At 36.6% G+C, this 23436-nt stretch overlaps 3 protein-coding genes across 3 annotated transcripts; all 3 read left to right on the top strand.

Annotated features, from left to right (window-relative positions):
• The first annotated feature begins 328 nt into the window (after nt 1-328).
• Nucleotides 329-4958, top strand: LOC118437301. The gene is made up of 7 exons (XM_035856238.1): nt 329-439; nt 524-634; nt 1074-1299; nt 2182-2355; nt 3542-3759; nt 3841-4155; nt 4556-4958. The coding sequence occupies exons 1-7, from the start codon at nt 350-352 to the stop codon at nt 4682-4684; spliced, it is 1263 nt and encodes a 420-aa protein (XP_035712131.1). The 5' UTR covers nt 329-349; the 3' UTR covers nt 4685-4958.
• Nucleotides 4959-15629: 10671 nt separating this feature from the next.
• Nucleotides 15630-17945, top strand: LOC110855595. Its single transcript, XM_022104004.1, has one exon. It carries the CDS (start codon nt 15630-15632, stop codon nt 17943-17945), a length of 2316 nt encoding a protein of 771 aa, XP_021959696.1.
• Nucleotides 17946-17963: 18 nt separating this feature from the next.
• On the top strand, nt 17964-20762 carry LOC110855596 (ATP-dependent DNA helicase pif1-like). Its single transcript, XM_022104005.1, has 4 exons — nt 17964-18072; nt 18290-19161; nt 19265-20026; nt 20502-20762. The coding sequence occupies exons 1-4, from the start codon at nt 17964-17966 to the stop codon at nt 20760-20762; spliced, it is 2004 nt and encodes a 667-aa protein (XP_021959697.1).
• The last annotated feature ends 2674 nt before the right edge of the window (nt 20763-23436 follow it).

The following is a 23436-nucleotide window of genomic DNA, read 5'->3' on the forward strand; positions in this document are numbered from 1 at the left end:
TATTAAGTTTGCTACCGCTTGGTATTAAAATTATTCCAATAAGAGAAAATTTGCTACTGAAATGGGAAAACTTTAAAATCGAGCTATTATTTACTTACTTATAAATACCACTTTGGCAGAGTCATATATGAATACTGCTTGGTACTATTTTCCTGCTGGATTTCTAAGAGTGCAGTGAAGTTTCAGGTACGCTATACGTACATTTATTTATATACTTTAATAAGACGTAATTAAATATATAAAGTGTGCAAGCTGGTTTTTATTTTCATGCAATACTATTTAGTATTTATTTCTTAATTGGAAATTGTATTTACATGGTGAAGGGATAATAAAATTAATAAAGGTAAACATGGGGATATGTGTAAGCAAGTTGGTCCAACTAATTTTTGGCTATCCTTACCACGACCCAGTTTTCGACAAAGTTTTCGACAACGAATTGGTACTGCATAAATACTGACTACTTCATATTTCAGATTAAATGTGTTGCAATTCACTTTCAAAATGTATTATCGTAATTTTATAGTTGTTGCAAAACGTATTTTCATTCTGTAATCTGAGCACGATAAAAACGGTCCGTCGCGTCAACCAGAAGTGTCGCAGGGCCGCAGAGAAAAGATTTGCGGAAATTAGTCAGGTATGCAATCATTTTGTACGTACAGTTAAATAAAATGTCCGGTAAATACTCCGTACAGGTATTGATTGGGTAGTAACTTCCTAGCCGAATAGAGGTAGTTTATTTCTGAATGGTAAATTTGTAACTATCGCAATCTTACTAAACGGTAATGCTTCTTACTACAGCATTAAATATTATGTCGCATTATTAAACATTCATGTCGTTACATAAATGTCGGTTACATATTTGTCGTATGACCGTTAAAAATGGGATCAAGTTAAAATACACTCTGTGCCGATACACGTACAATTGGGGAATAAACAATAACAATGGGGAATATCACCAAATCGGTGATATCTTTAAAGTATACTTTATTACTTTGCAGCAACGCCCGTTATTACCAGTGCCAGTAGAGTCGTAACGATTTAATACCAGTTTTCTAATGGTGTATAATTTAAAGGTGGCCATCAGCCTAGAGCCCAGTTCGGAAAGTCCGCATGTGCAGTTAGGGATGGAAAAAATGCTGTACAAGCTGGAATCGGCGGATCATATCAAAATCTTGATGCACGATTGGCTCGGATCGTTCAGAAATTTTAAATTGGAAGCATACATCTCCGCGGCTGAATTGATCCCAGGATGGAGCTGGACCTCTGTCACGCCAGAAGATATGGAACAAGCGTATAACTGTAAGACCAAATTTCATATTTCGATACTCTTTAACTGGTGGAATGAATTGTAGCTGCATACGTACATACGTGCATACATGCTCTTTTTCCACGCATATTTGAACTTTTACAGAAATTAAGAATTCTGAGAAACTACATACGCCTCCATCAGTCTTAGATTGGGCATTTATCATTCCACCCCTACCCTCTATTTTGAATACTGGATTTCTTAGAGTGTATGTATGTATGCAAACCATACCTGTTGACGTTCATTCACCAATAGTGAATGAAAATGAATTTCCTGTCATTTGAATCAAAATGACTGAAGGGCTCCGTCATTTCAGATGAATGACTGAATGAATTAAAGGATTTTTCACTTCTATCATTTTTCATCATGTGCTAAATACATGGGGCGAAGTAAGAATTGAAGTCCGATGAAGTTAAATGAAATGAATTTGAACTAAAATGACTGAATGTGATTGAAAATCTTCAATCAAAAATCGAGATGACTGACTTTTGAACAATAATTTGTTTAACAGGTGTGATATATTAACAATTTAACATGTGTATTTTAAAGTGTCTGAAAAAGCCCATGAAATAAATGCAGGAAATATTTAGTTGTTCTGAAAGTACATATAATTTCTTTCCACTTTTGCTTAAGAAATGTAAGAAATACAAAAAATCTAATTAAGGGTAGTATGTACATATGTAAGGTCAATCGCTATTTGGCAGCCATAACTTACATTTCTAATACTATAAATGTCTTGAAATTTCTTGCACTACAATGTACATAAAAAATGTGAAACGATATACGAAATTGGACTCGTGCGTCTCCTCCTTACGTAACCTTTTGAGTGGTGGACATACATACTTTTTACCAACTTACATACGTTTTATTCCCAGGTTTGGAGCAAATTTTGCGGAATCTGTGGCGCACTAATGGATCACTAACTTATTCCTTGACGATGCTCATGACTATGGATAATGCCAACCTTCCAAGGGATTTGTTAACTTCAATTATTGAAGCATGTAATTCATTCCCACATGTCGAAATTGAACCAAAACATTACGTAATGCGTAAGTAACTACACTCAAAATAATCTGGTGTCAATCCAGTGCGGTGTTGTCACATATAGACACCACGCGGTGTTGATGCGGGCAATTAACACCGCGCGGTGTCTATATGTGACTTCACCGCGCAGGATTGACACCAGATTATTTTGAGTGTAAATAAAAAATGGTAATTCTAAAAATGTATGTATAAGTTGGTATGTAGTGTTTGCAGAGAAAAGGAAACACCTGCAAGATATTACTGCAAGAAATTGTTGTTTTCAAGCGTAATTATCTTGCACTAGTGTAGAAAATGCAAGAAATTTTTGAATAATCCCCATAACTATACTCTGAGTTTACTGGGCTGCTCCTAACACTTACAATGCGATGGTGTGAAGTGTAACCCTCCGATTTGGCTGAAATTTTGAAATTAGGTGGTCCATGTCATTACAACTAACGTTTCTTCAGCCAGTTTGTGCGATGGTTGGAGTTACTCAAAATATTTGAGGTCAAAGTTGAAAAAACGGCTAACTTTTTTCAGGCGGAGTGAGAAAACTCCACTTCCATTCTCTTCCCCTCGCATTGATTTTAACTCCGAAAAATTATAGATTTCATCAATGTTAATTTAATTTATGATAGAAAAACATTAATTATTCATTGCACATGCGTCTTGGTCTTTGTTTTCAAATGAATTGGAAATCAGAATAACCAACGCTTTCGAAATGGAAAGTAAGTTTTTCCATGTTTATTTCCCGTTGATGAATTTATAAATTAATGTTTGTCTGAATTTTTAATACAAAGAAGTAAAAAGCTCACTTATTCAATTATGAATTAAATTTCGCGAGTATAAGGCCTGTTAATTCCTATTTAAGCGGTAATAATAATGTTTTATTTTTGTTATTTTGCATCACTACTTATGCTTGTGTATGAAGGCGTATGTGTGAGTGAGAAACCTGAATAAAATCAATGCGAGGGGAAGAGAATGGAAGTGGAGTTTTCTCACTGCGCCTGAAAAAAGTCGGCCGTTTTTTCAACTTTGACCTCAAATATTTTGAGAAACTCCAACCATCGCACAAACTGGCTGAAGAAACGTAGGTTGTATTGACTTGGACCACCTAATTTCAAAATTTCAGCCAAATCGGAGGGTTACACTTCACACCATCGCATTGTTAGAATTCACAGAACACACAAATAAATAAGCTCTATTTTTTAGGAAATACAATCAATCTCCCTAAGCTGCGGTGTACCACGTTACGACTTAGCCTGGAAAGTTTTGCAAAGGCTTTATCAAATTTTGAAAATGTGAAAAAGCTCATTATTGAGGACGCAACATACATCAAGCTGAATAAAGTTGTTCAAGCCATTATTGAAAACGGGGAAGAATTCAGAAATCTGGAAGAAATTGATGTAACCGTTAAGATTAATTTTGACGTAAGCGATTTGACATTGGAAACTTAGGTAAATATTTTAGGAAACTTACATTTTTGCTAAATTAAACAAAATATAATTTAGGAAGTACACGCCATTTCTGAACTGTCTCGATTGAAACGATTAACAATTCGAATGATAACAGATTTTGGAAGTGAGACATTTAATATGTGCCAAAGTACAATATCCGCTTTGGAAGAAGCCCTTGCAAAACATGCCCCAACCCTGGAGTTTCTTCATTTGAAACTGATGAGAGCGAAAGTTATGTCGGGGTTGCGCAAATTTGACTCAAATTTAAAGTTCCCAAAATTACGGGAACTTTACTACGACACAAGCTTGACCTTTGTTGGGATTGGAGCTCATGACGTTGACATTTTTGAACTGAATGGAGCAATCGAGGTTCGTAAATAGTACAATTTTAGAAATATTCTCATTTTTGGATCATAAATTTCTTGCAACCTATGACGAACAAGGGCATCATGTTACGTACAAAGTTGAAATTCCTCATTGCGCTTTTTTTAATGTGAAAACACGGCGTGTTCATTACCGGTTCGCATCGCAAAATAATTTTCAAAAGAAAATTCCAATCATTTAAATATGGGGATGCTAGTAGCAAATTCTCAAAGAAATTTCAGAACCAATTTTTGTTTGCCAGCTTACAATTTTTTTTTGCTAACCTGGGTAAGAATGCGGGGTCGTGATTAATACCCTCAGTGTAACAACGGGGTTACAAAAGCCAGAGTTCCTGGCAAACTGCAATATATTTAATATAGAATGAAATGATTAACTTTTGTTACAGAGTGGGAATTTATGCACAAGGTTTCCTGCCCTGAAAAAGGTTGAATTTAGTTGTCGACACGTCTTATCCAATCTTGAGGGCATGCACGATTTCAGAGCCTCGATTAAAACATGGTATAATGAGGCGTGAAAGAGGCTGTCATCAATTCGAGAAAGATTTTACTGACAAAGAAATCAAAGGGATACTTTATCATAACATTGGATACTTTAACATAAATATACCTAGAATATGTACATAAAGTGTTACTGGTATAAACTCGTAGGACGCATTAACTTTGTAAAATTTAAATTGCATTTTTATGAATAAAATAATGTGTCACACTTAGAAATTTGACTTCCATGTACCGATAAGCTTTTGAAAACGCCAACACCAAGTACCCACACTGTTAAAAATTTGGTAGAGTCACATATGTATGTAGATACTCTATGTTGGTATTCATTTGGTAATAATTTATACCAGATTAGTAGTAAATAAATTGTTCCAGAGTGGTAAATTTTTCATTATCACAACATTACCGAACGGTAATTCTCGCTAATACCACTGCCGGTAGAGTCACATATGTACTCCGGTCGGTAATGATTTAATACCAATTTTCTAAGAGTGCACCGGAACATTTATATCATGTATAGACACTGTCTCTGATGGTTTGGGCAACCACATCGTTGCCCTTGGACTGCCCCTGGACTGCGTAAATATAAAGCGCAGAACAGCTAATCATACTCTCGTTAAATACTCCCGGTAACAATTCTGTCTTTATGATACCTTTGCATTTATTACTACATAAATACTTTAGTGTTTACATCTTGCACGCAAAGTGTATTCACGAACTGTTTAACTTTACTGATTGGTTTTCCATCCCGCGTGCTGTGCTTGGTTAAGTCAAATCCTAATTTATATTTAGCTATACATAAATATGTATATGAACCTCATACATATACATTTATGTTTAAGTTTCCGCCCTTTAACCGTCGAAATGTCTAATCAGCAGGTGAATAGTTACCTAAACTCCGCGTGTTCAAGGAGGTTATAAATATTGTATATTCTTGCATATGTACATATGTAAGGATTGCCTTGCTCCCGAATTATACTTCTACGTATTCTTTTTCCACCTATATCCCAGTAAATATTTTACATCGACATACATACGTCTTGTATTAAAAACTTGTTATTATGGCTTCGCTGTCACGAAGCATTTGAGGACACAATTTAAACCATAAATTGATACATATGTAAATACACTTTTAAAAATAAGCTTACACTTTATAAGTAAATGCACTCTTAATTCTAAAATGAGTAAGATAAATTAAATGCAGAGTAACGTCGACTTAATGAAGAATATACATTATTCCAGGAATAATATACTTTACTTAATTTAGAATTCGTAGTGCAATTACTTTGTAAAGAGGTAACATATTTTTTAGAATTCATTATATTTATTTATGAGCAAGCTTTAGTGAACTATCGGACGGCCGGACGAACGTCAGGAATTGAAAGGATAACCCACTTGGAGAAGGGCGAGTGAACATTTCAGGTACTGAAGTCTGTTTACATTTCAGGTTTGCAATTTAAAAAATAATCTGTATATGTACAATGATTCCTCTTTTCCGTCTTCTTGTGTCATTTTACTTCTTCATTTCGAACCACCCCGTATTTTCCGTTAGTTCCCCACCTAACACACCGTTTTTAAGCATTCCCAACTTTTTTGAAAACTGTGAAATTTACTTTATTCATCAAACATTTACTTGCAATAATAAAACTTCTCCAGCTGATAAATACTTTGACGCAATGCGGAATAAAAATCTCTATACACCATTAACTATTGAAGTGAAATACATCAAAAGCGGAAAATACAAATATAATTTCACCCATAATGAAGAACTTTATAAACCGGGAGGAAAATCTGGAAGGGCTAAGGTCACATTTATGAATTTGGTGATATCGATTAGCAATTCTGAACAAGATGATCTGCACCCTCCAACTCTTCCAAAACATCAATTATTGCAGGCAACTAGATCGACTAATCCACATTTTCTCTTCATCTTCGTGAAATTTCCTCTCATGGGAGAATACTACTTAAATTATGCAGCAGAGTATTCACCAGCCATCCTAGTGTTTGTAAACTTATCAAATCTTAAAGACATTTTTATGCCGTGCATTGTGTGGTGCTCAGAGAGGTTACGTATAGCTTTAGCCCAATACCAAATACATACATATTCTAGTAATTAGGTTTTTCCCAATTATCTCGATAACCACTCATCATTTATAAATTCCGGATGCACCATCATCCTCTCCAACAATCCCTCTATTCAAACTTATATTTTTCAAGTTGTAATTTGCAGTAATTTAGACAACTTATTCTTGCAAAGAGTTCTCCGTTTGTGGAGTCATGTTTCAATCGAGTACTCAGCGAACGCAAGGAACATTCTGGGCTCGCGTTTCGACCTTGAGACAAAAAGCCTGGGCTACCATACCCGACACGACACGACACGCACTGTGGTGGTGATACACCCAATCACCCCATACAAGGTAACCAACCCTATATACGTATACCAACAAATCTACGGTGTTGTAAGGCTACCTCGCCTTATCAACCGCACGGCTACCTTGCCTCGATAGGGTTAGCTTCGTTCTGGGTACAAATTAGACTCCGTGTCCGATAAATCAGGTATTTTCATTCAAATTAGTCTCTTATCTAAATTCTATTCATTTCTCCTTCAACTCAATCGTCAACCAAGCTGAGCACTACTTATTCTCCGGGCAAGCATTCGTTAAACTTAAACCAGTATTCGTTTCTTAATCGGCATTTCTTTCTCACCTCTTAAATCGTTGCTTGTCTCGTCTTCATTTCTGCATATCGGTCACTCTTCCATTCGAACCCACAATACGAGGGCGACTATAGTTAAGGGTGCTAAGAACCCGGGCTGAGGAGCTTTGTGGACTCCAAAAGTGATAGCATTAGGAGAGTTATTAGAATTGGCACGGGTTTTGCATATTTCTATAGCTCACTTTTTGATTCATCATAATTGTCTGTACTTCTCATACTTGGATACCAGTAATCAAGGCCTCTTCTCTATTTGATCTCGCAGCTCTGTGGGAAACAGTGAACACTAAAAACCTCCAAGGTGGTGTCATGCTAACTTTGATCAGATACAAAAAGCCCGGCACAATTTGTGGCTTCAGTCTGGCCAAGTTTAACGTAACTGATACTGCCATCGATTGTACGTTAAACCTTTTAAGTGAACGCTACAATTTCACTTTGTTTCCTACAATGGGAGTGGCTCTCGAAAATATTAACCGCATGAAAGGTATAATTGGAAAGATAGATTTTGAAAAATTTCTGAGGGATGAATTCCTCGATGAAGTAGAATCAGAACAACTATTAATTTACGACGTCGAATTATATGCAATTAATTTCGTAATCGTTACCCAATTCCCGCACGCGGAAAACAGCATTTGGGGAGTCTTTACCCCGTTTGAAAGTGCCATCTCGTGGTCCACTTTGGCATCATGTATAGGAATTTGTGTAATCCTGCAATTTCAAGGGAGGGGATTACCCAATAAGTTTAGTGGGCTAAGATCTGTGCAGGACTTCATTATGATTCAGTCGCTCCTTTTTGGACAAGCTATTGCTGACGAGATTATCAAAAAGGTTAAGAACAAGCAAGTCGCACGCCCTCTTTTAGCAATTTGGTTCTTCGTGTGCTACCTTCTCATGGAGAATCTCTATCAAGGTACTCTCTATTCCGATTTGACCGTCTTGTATCCTCCCGATGTTCCAAAGACGGCGGTGCAACTTGTTGCATCAAATATGACAATTATTACAACTAGTCAAATTCATAGATCCTCCAAAATTTCTAACATGACAGAGTCAACCTCGTTCTTAAAAACCTCCTTAATTCCAGAAGTTTTGAGGAAGAATTTCGGCCCAGATGTCAACAAATTCCTAAATCAGATGAATGCTAACATGGAATACATTCATGGTGGTGATAAAGACATATCAATGGTTAAAAATATGTCGAAATCGTTAAAAATTAGGTCAAATAGAACCTCTAGATGGATATCAACCATAGGTACGTTTGCAATTATGGATCCGCCCCAAGAACTGGAGCTGTACGTCCATTCATTACGTATTCTCGGTAAAAGGTTGATCATCCAGAATAACCCGGATGCCTCATTTCGTGTATGCTTACTGACATTTGGTCGTCGAAACTTTATATCTAAAAAAATTCAAGGGTTTCTGCGGAATTTTGCTGAGACTAGTATACTAGTTCAGTTCAATTTCCTTGACAAAGCAAATAAAAAGATGCAATTTATAAAACAATTAGGGGGAGAAATATATTCGAGATTTATTGCGAAATTGAATTCGAACCATAAGGAGGTGACAACGTTTCATGAAATTGGGAATGAAAATAACGACGAGAAGGCTGTCGGGGCTTTGTGGTACGTGCTAGCGTTATGTTCCGTCGCGATTGCGGTGGCTACTGTTATTTTTATTTGGGAATTGATTGTAGGATATGTAAAAGTTAGAGTGGAATATAACAAATTAAGACCGATACAATTAAGCGATGTTCGGATGGTCGATCCCAGAGAAGTCGGCTACATAAGTTAGGAACTATTTGTTACAGCCGTTTGTACTACTGGGTAAAATATATTGAAGGTCTAATGCTAATTATTTAGGTGTTATGAAGCCGGCTTATATGATCGGCGAACCAGCAAATACTTCACATTTTTTATTGTATGTAGGTTTTCACGCTTAGTCTTCATACTTAGTTCAGCACGCTTAGAAAAATATTCTATTATAAAGTAGTTTACTTTCATACATTTATTAAGGGGTGAAAGCCCTTTATAAGATCGTTATGTCCGTCTGTCTGTCCGTCCGTCCGTCCGTCCGTCCGTCTGTCTGTCCGTCCGTCTGTCTGTCCGTAGCTCCGATAACTTTTGACCGAAAAGACATAGACACTTGAAATTTTAAACGTAAACTCCTAACGTCAATGGACAGGACGAGTTCGAAGATGGACACTGTGACATCGTCCCCTGTGACGATGCCGTCGTCACAGTGACGAAAAGTGACGAAAAAGTGTCACGTGTCAGTTTTGACATGTGAAACATCATTTTTAACTATTTTTCAATGAGGAATTCGAAAATTCAGGTCATTTTGCGGTTGGACGTCACCTGTGACGATGACGTCGTCAAGGTGACGATAAGTGACGAAAAAGTGTCACTTGTCAGTTTTGGCATGTGACACATCATTTTTAACTAATTTTCAATGAGGAATTCGAAAATTCAGGTCATTTTGTGTTTGGACGTCACTGTGACGATGTCATCGTCACGGTGACGAAAAGGGACGAAAAAGTGTCACTTGTCAGTTTTGACATGTGACACATCATTTTTAACTATTTTTCAATGAGGAATTCGTAAATTCATGTCATTTTGCGGTTGGACGTCACCTGTGACGATGACATCGTCACAGTGACGAAAAGTGACGAAAAAGTGTCACTTGTCAGTTTTGACATGTGACACATCATTTTTAACTATTTTTCAATGAGGAATTCGAAAATTCATGTCATTTTGCGGTTGGACGTCACCTGTGACGATGACATCGTCACAGTGACGAAAAGTGACGACAAAGTGTCACTTGTCAGTTTTGATATGTGACACATCATTTTTAACTATTTTTCAATGAGGAATTCGAAAATTCATGTCATTTTGCGGTTGGACGTCACCTGTGACGATGACATCGTCACAGTGACGATGACATCGTCACAGTGACGAAAAGTGACGAAAAAGTGTCACTTGTCAGTTTTGACATGTGCCACATCATTTTTAACTATTTTTCAATGAGGAATTCGAAAATTCCTGTCATTTTGCGGTTGGACGTGACCTGTGACGATGACATCGTCACGGTGACGAAAAGTGACGAAAAAGTGTCACTTGTCAGTTTTGACATGTGACACATCATTTTTAACTATTTTTCAATGAGGAATTCGAAAATTCAGGTCATTTTGCGGTTGGACGTCACCTGTGACGATGACGTCGTCACAGTGACGAAAAGTGACGAAAAAGTGTCACGTGTCAGTTTTGACATGTGACACATCATTTTTAACTATTTTTCAATGAGGAATTCGAAAATTCATCTCATTTTGTGTTTGGACGTCACTGTGACGATGACATCGTCACGGTGACGAAAAGTGACGAAAAAGTGTCACTTGTCAGTTTTGACATGTGACACATCATTTTTAACTATTTTTCAATGAGGAATTCGAAAATTCATCTCATTTTGTGTTTGGACGTCACCTGTGACGATGACATCGTCACGGTGACGAAAAGTGACGAAAAAGTTTCACTTGTCAGTTTTGGCATGTGACACATCATTTTTAACTATTTTTCAATGTCAAATTCAATGGTGACCTCCATTTTGACCTCAGAGGTCATGTAAAGGTCATAGGACATATCTATTTCAATTTCAACTGAAATTTAACCCCGAATTCAATGGTGACCTCCATTTTGACCTCAGAGGTCATATAAAGGTCACATAAGGGTTATCAACTGTTAAATTTGACACAAATGAGACACAAAAGTCGAAAACACGTCAGAAGTGTCAATCTTAACAAATTTTCGAACAATTTGATATTCTCATTGACGTATGACACTCCTTTCACCCCTTGGTTACATGCGTTGTAACGGTTTATTAATACCTTATTCAATTATTCTAGCGTTGAATATGCATATGTACGAAAAATATTTAAGCAAGATAATAAATATTAAAAGTTGTTGAAATCAGTAGGATGGCTTACAATTAGTGACCGGGAGTTCCGGTCGGGGACGCTGATTAGTCCCCACACTAATTAGTTCACAATCCATTTATTACCATCATAAAATTCAAAGCATAATCAAAATTTAACTTCTGAAGTATATGTACATAATCATTTAGATCGTGAAATCTTGTTAAAAAAATACGAGGATGTATTATTATTATTTTCATATATATAGTTATTCATTGTCATACACAAAAGGAAATGATGCTACTAATGACGACGCGAATCATTTATATCTACATGTGCCTAAACGCCTGAAAAGCAGCAACAAAATCTAATATTAAATACATAGTTTTAGCCACTACTGTCAAGATTTTTACTGATTTTATGTGTATAGTATGTAATTATTTATCCCACAAACTAATTTTGAATTTTAAATAGGATGACCAGGATCCCGATAATAAATAAGTATGTAATTTAATTTACCCACAAAACAATTACCCTCGAGTACCCCATTCTAATCGTAACAATTTCCACAAAAAGTACCAATACTCCCAGTAACATTACCGTCCCAGAAACAATAAACAAACTAATTAACTCCTTCAACAAAATAAATTCAGTCGACGATAACCTTAATCTTCCCCGTAACTGACGTCTCCACCTAGAAATCTTCAACTGAGCCACATACCTTCTCCAAAATTGTGAAAACCCACCCTGCTCAATAATTCCAATATTTTTCAAAATTTCTCGCCCAACCACCAAATTCGCCGAGAAGTACATCGCATGGTTGATAAACGTGTCAGGCACCGCGGAACAGATTGCTGTCGAGTTATTATTCATAACTTCAAGCAAGTAATCGACCTCATCCCGCCACATGAATCGGTGCATGAAAACATATTTGAACCTTTCGCTTCGTAATAAAGGTAATAAATCAAACAAACTTTTGTTCATGGCATGCACCACGTGCTTTTTGTCGTTAAATTCCTCATAAATTTTCAACCGCTCCAAATCAAGTTTAAGCCAGGTCTTCACAGAGATATTATCCCTCGTTTGGTGCACCATCTTATACCCGGATTGCAACAATGGGCAAAATTTTGCATAAATTCTACATTTCCTGGGACAATGATGATATGGCTAGTGAAATATGTTTCGTAAAACGCGCCAAGAACAGTGAACGAAATGTGCAGTAGACTAGGTTCACATAAACCGGTACATGGTGTGGCATGAGTTGTCGAGAAACTAAAAACGCTCTTACACGTGTCCAATAAAATCAAAAATTAGTGTATACATGCATCAGCGTTTTTTCTCAGGGTGCCCCAAATTTTTCATATAGCCCCAAATGGTGGGAAAAATCATTTTGGCGTTACTAGTACACTAGATTCCTCCAAACCTGGCATACGGTCCTCATTTGGGATTGTCTAGAGCGCCTGAGTGAATGGAGTACCTAGGTTGAAATTGGTAATGCCAATTACCAGACAATTTTGTCAATTTTTTTCGTTTTTTCGAAGTATTTTGGAAATTTATTAAATGGTATCTTTCTACCTTCATATCTCTACAGAAACCCTATATTCTGCATCGAATGCCGTTTCATAGATCCTCATAGTTCAAATATTAAGGGTACTTTGTAGGAAGATCGATTTTGATAGAAGTTCCCAGCAAGTACCCATAATACTAATTTTCTCCACTAGTGTCAGTTCGATTTACCCCAATTTTTGATATGTTCAACATATTTGGTAGCAGAACAATTGTTAATTGCAAAAAAGGGAAAAATCGGCCTGCGTGACCTTGTTTCAGGGGTCAGGAGGAAACTTCGGGCAGTAAAGTCTCACATAACCCCATAACTGGGGTATCGTTGGAAAGGTTTCGGAGAGAGGATTCAGAATATATATACTTTGTAGGATCTGGGATCACCCCCTGATTGTTTACAGACCAATGAATATTATTGAGTTTTATTTTTCCAGGGATACAGCCGTTAACACAGGAGCAGATTGACGACTAACATTACAGTAGATTGATGAAAACTCGAAAATATTCTTATGACTCTGGAACAACAGAGAGCAGTCATAGACCCTATAAAGTATATACATTCTTATTCCGTATGCCGAGACCTTTCCAACGATACCCCAGTTATGGGGTTATGTGAGACTTTACTGCCCGAAGTTTCCTCCTGACCCCTGAAACAAGGTCACGCAGGCCGATTTTTCCCTTTTTTGCAATTAACAATTGTTCTGCTACCAAATATGTTGAACATATCAAAAATTGGGGTAAATCGAACTGACACTAGTGGAGAAAATTAGTATTATGGGTACTTGCTGGGAACTTCTATCAAAATCGATCTTCCTACAAAGTACCCTTAATATTTGAACTATGAGGATCTATGAAACGGCATTCGATGCAGAATATAGGGTTTCTGTAGAGATATGAAGGTAGAAAGATACCATTTAATAAATTTCCAAAATACTTCGAAAAAACGAAAAAAATTGACAAAATTGTCTGGTAATTGGCATTACCAATTTCAACCTAGGTACTCCATTCACTCAGGCGCTCTAGACAATCCCAAATGAGGACCGTATGCCAGGTTTGGAGGAATCTAGTGTACTAGTAACGCCAAAATGATTTTTCCCACCATTTGGGGCTATATGAAAAATTTGGGGCACCCTGAGAAAAAACGCTGATGCATGTATACACTAATTTTTGATTTTATTGGACACGTGTAAGAGCGTTTTTAGTTTCTCGACAACTCATGCCACACCATGTACCGGTTTATGTGAACCTAGTCAGTATAGTTACGAGAAGGAGTGCCTTTTTCGGTACGTAAATGTCTTGCCCGTAAAACATGCCTAAAACCAGGAGGAAAAAATGCGACCATCAGAACCAAGAATTGTGCAGTGGGTCGTGTCCACAATTGAATTTGGCGCTTGATTACATGTGTCTCGCATTGCCCAATAATTATCCAAATTACTCGCCCGCTCCACCTATCGGCTTTTTGGGGTACAATGTTGCATTTTTCGCCGCTAGATGGTGATTTTGGCATTTCTTCCCAAAACGTTATGCAAAGGTGTGACAGCGACTAAAACGTTTCAACGCACTGCTAGCACGTTTTTAGGTCACTTCGCGTACCTTTATCGAGAATGGTTGTGTGGAAATTTTGTTCCGCTCTACAGCAAAAAAAATAACGCATTTGTTTTCAAAAGTATTTGTGTTGTTTATCACACTGACTTTGAAATTGATGTTCAAAGTATTTCCAGCCAATTAATCGTCAATTTAGGCAATAACCCAGGCGCCAATTTTGGAAAAAGAAATTTCGTTTCGTTTCGGGTTTTCAAGGTGAGTTAAAATAATAAATTGTTTACAAACTATTCTATGGTTTGTTCAAGCATTATCTTTCCGAACAAATTGTGTTAATAGCCGAATTAATCGAATTTTGTAAACTTTTGTTTTGATTATCAAAACTCGCGCTCAAATTTGTAAGTCTCGCATTGCTCCTATTTCCCTCATTTCAGGACGGATAAGGCAAGAATTGAATTCTATCTAAAACTACGATTGTTGTTTACAATTTTTATAAAGATCAAACAAGTGGTATTTACAATAGTTCATATTTTGCAGTGTCGATCGTTCCACAGCACTGCCAACAGCAGTTGTGACTTCCAAATCCTCTGGCTTCTTTCTGCTCCGTCGTAGTCTCCACTAGGTAAGTGATTCATAAATAAATCATCAGCTTTATGATTGTCCCTTTGCATCATACTAAATTTAACTGCATTTATATTATAGGAATTCATAACTCCCTGTGTGTCACCTTAGCCTAATACATGCTTAAGACTAAGGCTAAGCTAAAAGTGAGTATCTGTTCTATGATTATTTTTTTGCTGGGCTAAATATTTTGTTTACAATTTGATACTAACAGCAATCTGTAAATTTAAGGATCGACGACTGTAGCTTGCGCTACACCCTAGGCCGAAGTGGCTTAGTTTCCATTCTCCTCCCCCACATTTTGAGACTTAATTACCAGCCTACGCTCCCCCTGAGGCCAGTCCCTTTCATTTTCATTCTTCGCCCATCTTTGAGGCTTCGGTGATTTTTTAATTGAAAGGCGTCAATCACCTTTGAGACCAACTTTTAGAGGCTTGGGCCAACTTTGAGACCAACTTTTAGAGGCTTCGGCCAACTTTGAGACCAACTTTTAGAGGCTTCGGCCAACTTTGAGACCAACTTTTAGAGGCTTCGACCAACTTTGAGACTAACTTTGAGACCAACATTGAGAGGCTTCGGTCATTTATTAATTAATTTCCTAATCTATACAACGGACTGAATTAGTAACAATGAGCAGAAGGAAACAGACCTTCGTTGTAAGAGATGATGCTTCGCAGTCCCAGAATGACATGGGTGCACCATCGCCTAAACGATCAAAAGATGCTGCACGAAAGCGACTAGAGAGAGAAAATGAAAGCGAAGAGCAGACTGCGGCTCGACATCTCACGAACTCCCGAAGTTATGCAAAATCTAGGGAAAACGAAACTGTCCCCGAGACTTTAGCAAGGCTAGAACGGCGGAGAACTAATCGAATTAATGCAGCTGATCGCAGAATACAAGCTACTTGCCGAATGGCATTAATCAACGAAATAGACGAGTCTCAATTTCCCTTACACAATATTGGACAATTTGATGTTATTTGCAATGACTGCAATGCTATTCATTTTGAAAACGAAAGAGCAGGAGATGGAAAATTTACTGTTTGTTGTAATAAGGGTAAAGTAAAATTACCCGAAATTCAGACCAATGATTACATTAAGGGATTGTTGACAGGAACAGACCCTGATTCAAAGCACTTTTTTGATAACATCCGATCCTATAATAGTGCATTTGGTTTTGCATCTGTTGGAGCTCAAATTAGAGCACCTCCAGGTTTCGGCCCGTACTGCTTTAGAATCCATGGTCAAATATACCATAGAACAGGAAGATTACATCCTGAAGGGAGTGAACCTAGGAAGTATGCTCAAATTTATATTCTTGATCAAGAACAAGCTACTGCCCAGAGAATGAATCAACCAGCCAACGCAAGTTGTAAAGAGCGCATAATGACAAAATTATTTGATATAATGCAGCACAATGATCTTGCAAAAGCATACAAAATGTTATATGAAGTTGAACAGGAGGAGAAAGATAAGGCAGCTCGCGAAGGACGAGTAGAAAATCAGATTTCGATGGCCATTTTACAAAACCGAAATTCTGATCCAAGGCGATATAATGTCCAACGGAGCAATGAAGTTGCAGTTATTTTTAGCAACACAGATGGAGAACCCCCACTAGAAAGAGATCTATTGGTTCACCTAAGATCAAGAGGACAAAATGTTCATGGAACTAAAAGAATTAGCATTCTCCATAAAAATTTAGATTCGATGACATATCCAATTTTTTATCCTAATGCGGAACAAGGTTGGGGTGAAGATTTGACCCTGATTAATACTGGCAATACGAGAAGAAACAAAGCAAGAGTGGCTGATGAACTTGCAGCCGACTTGGCAATTTTTAATCCTGCTGAAGCCCCTGTAGCAACTAATAAGCGGAAACGTGTAACTTTGAAAATGTATTATTCGTATTTATTCTCGATTAGAAATCAGTTTAGTCCGATTCTAAGCGGCGGAAAACTAACTCAACAATATTTTGTTGATGCATATGTGAAAGCAGAGGCTAACGATTTAAATTATATCAGACACCATCAAGGTGATCTACGAGCTGATTCATATTCATCATTAATAGATCATGTTTCTGAAGCTCATGATGCAATACCTGGAAAAAGAATTATTTTGCCCTCAACATTTGAAGGGAGCCCGAGAAATATGAATCAAAAATACCAAGATGCAATGACTATTGTTCGCAAGTTTGGGAAACCGGAGGATTTGTTTGTCACAATGACTTGCAATCCGAAATGGGATGAGATAGTTCAAAATTTAAGAACCGGAGAGCGAGCAGAAAATAGACCCGATTTAGTAGCTAGAGTGTTTAAACTCAAACTGAAAGAACTTCTTGATGATTTGATCGAAAAACAAGTCTTTGGTACAGTTTTGGCTAAAGTGCATGTTATCGAATTTCAGAAACGAGGTTTACCTCATGCTCACATTTTGATTATCTTGAAACTGGAAGATAAACCTAGAACAGCGACGTTGATTGACAAAATTGTTAAAGCAGAAATTCCCAATAAAGATACACATCCACGACTATTTGAGGTTGTGACAAAAAATATGATTCATGGCCCGTGCAATAAGCCAGGATCTAGATCACCATGTTTAATAACTAGACTTAAACCTAAATGTTGTAAAGGATTTCCAAAGCCTTTCCAATCAGAAACACAAAACAATGTCAATGGTTATCCAGCATATCAAAGACAAAATTTAGGTACCGTGGTACTCGACAACCAAACTGAAATTAATAACAGCTGGGTTGTCCCTTACAACCCTTATTTAAGTTTGAAATACAATTGTCATGTTAACGTGGAAGTGTGTGCATCTATAAAAAGTGTTAAATACCTCTTTAAATATGCCTACAAAGGACATGATTGTGCTAATGCACAAATAAGTATCGATGAAGTACAGACGCATGTCGATTCAAGATACGTCAGCCCACCTGAAGCGGCCTGACGAATTTTTAAATTTAAAATGCAAGATCAAAGTCATACCGTTAAACGGTTGGCTGTGCATCTTCCAAATGATCAATCAGTCACATTTGATCCTGATGAAATTGACGAAGCAATTCAAAAAGCTGAACGTAGAGATTCGACTTTGATGGCTTGGTTCAAGCTAAATCAGACATGAAGCTCGAAATTTTAAGTATCATGAAATTCCAGAGCATTATGTATTTAATGCAAAATGTCAGTGGGTGATTCGCCAAAGAGGACAAGAAACGACAATTGGTCGAATGTATCCCGTAAATATGAGAGACACTGAAAGGTACTTCTTGAGATTATTACTTTTACACGTAACAGGGGCAACGTCTTTTGATGCCCTCAGAACATTTAATGGACAAATATTTCCGACATTTTATGAAGCCGCATTGGCTAGAGGACTTACTATGAATGAAAGCGTTTGGGATGACACTCTTAACGATGCAGCATATTCCTCTATGCCAAGACAACTCAGAGAGTTATTTGCATATATTTGCGTGTTCGGGGGTTTCGCTGATGCTAGAGATCTCTGGAATAAGCATAGAGAAAATTTAGTCGAAGACTTTGCTAGAGTTCACGGTCATCCTCCTGGATCCACGTGCGAAGGCTGTGATAATTACACCCTGAGAGATATTCAAGATACCTTGATTGGCCATGAACACAAATGTTCCGACTTTCAACTTCCTGATCCGCCTAGAGATATGCTAATAAATATGATTAACTTTGCTGAAATTGAAGTTGAGAGGGAATTAGGGGAACAGCTGAACGCTACCCTCAACAGCGAACAAAGAGCAGCATTTGCTGAGATCGAAACTGCAATGAAATCTGAGGTTGATGGCAGTAAATGCTTCTTTTTAGATGGGCCAGGAGGAAGTGGAAAAACTTATGTTTACAAGACATTGTTGAGTCATGTTAGAGGACAAGGAGAGAATGCCCTACCAGTTGCTTCAACCGGTATTGCTGCAAATCTTTTAAAAGGCGGAAGAACCTACCATTCTCAATACAAGCTTCGTCTGAAAATTGACGAAACTACCGTATCTGGAATAACAATGATGAGTAAAGATGCCGATATAATCAAAAAGGCGAAATTATTGATTTGGGACGAATCAACAATGGCACCTGCTCATGCACTAAATTGTGTTAATCGATTACTTAGAGAGATTATGGAAAAAAATGTTCCTTTTGGAGGGAAAGTTTTGTTATTGCCGACAAACACTTCCAATTATTTCTCACGGAGACGCAGTTGCAGTAGTACAAGCAAGCATTAAGTTCAGCCCATTGTGGAATAAATTCAAGGTTTTGAAATTAAACAACAATGTTCGATCACTAGATATTGAGTACAGCAATTGGCTCATGAAACTTGGTAATGGAGAACTGAAAAATCAAGATGGTTTGAACGAAAATTTGATTGAAATTCCTGAAAGCATGTTAACCTCCGAAAATATAATTAAAGATATTTTTGGCGAAACTCTGACTCCAGACAACGTAGAACAATTCTCACAAAGAGCAATATTATGCCCAACCAATGACGAGGTGGATAATATTAATGAAAAAATCTTGGAGATATTGGAAGGCGAGGCAAAGACATACATAAGCTCTGATTCGTTGGTTACTGACGAAGACTCTGACAGAAACGATTATCCTGTAGAATTTTTGAATAGCTTAAAACCCTCAGGTTCGGCACCGCATGAATTAAATTTAAAGAAAGGCGCTTTGATTATGTTATTGAGGAATTTGAATACAAAACGTGGTTTGTGCAATGGAACTCGACTGAAAATAATTGATCTGAAACCAAATTTGATTATTGCAAAAGTGCTTACAGGATCGGCAGAAGGAAACGTTGTATTTATACCACGAATTGATCTTATTACTGATTCCGATCTGCCTTTCCAGCTGAAGAGAAGACAGTTTCCGGTGAAGCTTGCCTTTGCTATGACTATAAATAAATCACAAGGACAGACTATGGACAAAGTAGGGATTTATTTACCAACTCCAGTGTTTGGTCATGGACAACTTTATGTTGCTTTCTCTCGAGTCCGAAGATCGTGTGATGTGAAAGTACACGTAGTGACAACTTTAGAGCATGGGAAGCTGTTACCAGATTCGAATAAAATATTTACAAGAAATGTAGTATACAAAGATATCCTATTCCGATGAGTTGTCCGATAGGCGGAGCCACAAGCTAGAATAAAAAACTAAATAAAAAATTAATTCTGGATAGTTTAGCGACAATTTATTTAATATTCATCGGAAACAGCAGATACATAAAAATTAAATCTACTCCAAGAACACGCTAACAATGGATGCTGCTAATTATATTTGAAATTTTAATAACTTCGATTGAAATTATGAGTCGATTGTGGGGCGATTAAAAAAGTTGCCCAGGGTAGAAAAGGGCGAATGAAAATGATGCGAAGTTGAAGTATCAATTGTAACTTATTAGTTCGGACTGGGTTTTAATCCATGTAATCTGATGGATAAACGAAGGGGGAAAGCATAATATTAGACAACTTGGACTGAATTAATTGTGTAGAAAGTTGCAACAATGAATCCAATAATTGCACTGCCCGAATTTTGGCTGATGAGGGGAAAGTTGGAGAGGAAGGGTTGCGTGGAGATTTATGATTTGATATTTTCTCCAGTAACGCCTTCAATCCATTTCATTGGGCTCTATATTCGAGGGCGGACCGTGTGTGGAATCCGATTGGAGACTATTAACAATAATGCATATGCCAAAGCCGAATCAAATGATCTTAATATCTTAATGAACACGGGAAAATATGGCAAAATATAGGATGGAGGCCTGTGCAATATGGAGGATTGTCAGGATGCAATGGTGATTGTGCCAAAATTTGCAAAATGAGATCTTTTATACTATATAATATGTAACCCAAAATGATGTCGAAGATAAATGCTCTATTTGGTGAAATAAATCAAAATGTACGTTCTATTAATTTTATACACCGTAAGCAGATGTAATTGTTTCATGTAATTATGATTAATGAATTAAAATATTAAACAAACAGAGGGAATTTTAAATATTAAATAACTTTATTTATAAGTTTATCTTAAAGAAAACAACTGAACGGATTAGCGCATATATATAAATATATAATTCGAATTAATTAATTACAATAATTACTATTAAGTACGTGAGGCAGCAGACGGAATGGAACATCGATTAGATATAACAGGAATACGTCAGATTTTGGAAGAAACCAAGAAGATGAGGCGACGTCGTTTAGCTGAAATATAAAAAAACCATTGTTACGGATGTAATCGACAAATTATTACAACAATTTGTGAAAAATTTCTATAAAAATTTGCACAACAATAAAAGTGGTCAAAGGGAAGGAGAAATAAGTATGATCACTATTTCTGATTGACACAAATCAAAACGACGCACCTTTTAATAAGCCGCTTAACTATTCCTTCAGCCATCTTATCAACAACAACATTGATTTTTTGGTCCTGTTGTTGTTTGTATTCAGCTGCAAACGGATTGTTCGTCGTCTTGGTGTACCCCATCACTTGCACTGCAAATTCAGATTAAATAAAATTAATTACATTGGTTAATAAAGCATTGCAAACAATAACTAATATTAGCATTCTAGCATTGCAAATATTATAAACAATAATAATTAAATTTCGTTACATATTGGAGTTACAAATTGTTTTCTTACCATTCTGAGTACGGATGTATGACATCAAAGGCGTCCCTGCATTCGTGACGCCTACGATAACCTGTTTAAAGCTGGGGGCCAACTCAACTTTGAATACTCCTAAGAGATAATTTAAGTATTAGAAGGTTAATAATAATAATCATTAATTCATAAGCTTAATCATTTTTGTATTACTAACCGTTTTCTTCATCAAGTGGAAAGAGAAATTTCATGGGCCGCACACAAATGGGACATGTGGGTTGTACTGGCACCAATTTCTTGAATTCGTTCTCCCCTTTTTGGGTGCGGCAGCGCTCCAAGATGCAAGCGAAGTGGAAGGGGTGGGAACAGGTTTGATTGGTGCTTGATCCACTAGAATACAGGTTTCCGATCTTGAGAGGACCAAGGCAGATCATGCAGCTGTCTTCTTTCGAAATAGCTGGAGCTGTGAAGTTAATGTCATAATAAAATGTTAATTCAGTAATAAAACGGAAATTAATAATAAAATAAATAAATAGGGAATAATCAATAGAATAAGTAGGAATTAATAGAAGCAATAGAACAATAAAAAAACATTTAAGACTTTAATTACAAATTCGCATTATCAGTGAAAGCACTCAAATATCTTATTTAATACTCAAGTATTTAACCAACCAAACCAAGTTCCAGTATTATCTGCGTGAACCCTCTTTAAGAAATTACATATTGAATTTAAAAGACTGAAATTCAAAAATCCAATCCCACCATCCGTATCCAAGAATTCCAAACTATCCATTTAAAAATTTATTCATCAATTTGCCTCTTTTAAAAATGCAAAGGTTAAAACAAAATATAAATAAAACTTACCCATTTCTCTCCAAAAACAATGTTGATGATTAGGATAAAATATTTTACGCGAGCGAGCTCTTCATTCGGGGAGATCTGACATGGGAATGAGAGCAAAACGTGTTGAAACGCCAGCTACACAGACTCCCAGCAGAGCAGTCAGATCGAACCTGGAACGCATATTGAAGTCTGGCGTAGTACTGCGTTTGCGTGACGTTTGGTTCTGATAAATCTTTGATGGAACTTACAAGCACGAATGAATTATGGGGAGCCACCACCGAGAATGTATTTTTTTATTTTGATTAGCCCAACTTATCTGTAGTTTTAATAAAAATTTCAAAACGGTTACAATATAAGGTGTTTGCTCCCATTCTAATGTAGAGTTGAGATAATAAATGTTCAAATGCAATTGAATTGAATAAAATACTAAACTGTGTGAAATGTTCTAAGTACCAGACGTTATGTATCCTGAGTCTTCTTGCAAAGATAAACGTGTTTTATTGTTTTATTCCTCAGTATTGCTGCAATATCGTAAATGGGATGAATAAATTAATAAATTACGAATTTGAGCAACTAAGTAATTAACGAATTAAGCATATTAAATCACTGATGAACTATAGCCGATATGAATATTTAATTAATTTTAATGTCAGACTGAATTATTTAATGAAATAGAATTATTATTATTTAATAGAATGAATTATTATTTTATGTTTGAATAAAAAATGTAACTCCTGTTTGCAGTGGAAATGAAATTTTGCATGTATGTATCATAATTATAGGCACATTTATGAAAATATGACCTAACAATGCTAGCATCTGAGCACAATATGAAGATTAGTCTCTGTTAAATACAACTCAATTTTTTATCTGAATTACTTAAATGAGATTAATGAGGCATCGTCAATTAAATTACGGCTTATTAGTTTAGAATTCAAATTGCAACAACTAAAAATAATATTTTGGTTTGCATAAGATAAT

The sequence above is a fragment of the Folsomia candida genome, unplaced genomic scaffold, assembly GCF_002217175.1.
Source record: "Folsomia candida strain VU population unplaced genomic scaffold, ASM221717v1 Fcan01_Sc013, whole genome shotgun sequence".
Taxonomy (NCBI): Eukaryota; Metazoa; Arthropoda; class Collembola; order Entomobryomorpha; family Isotomidae; genus Folsomia; species Folsomia candida.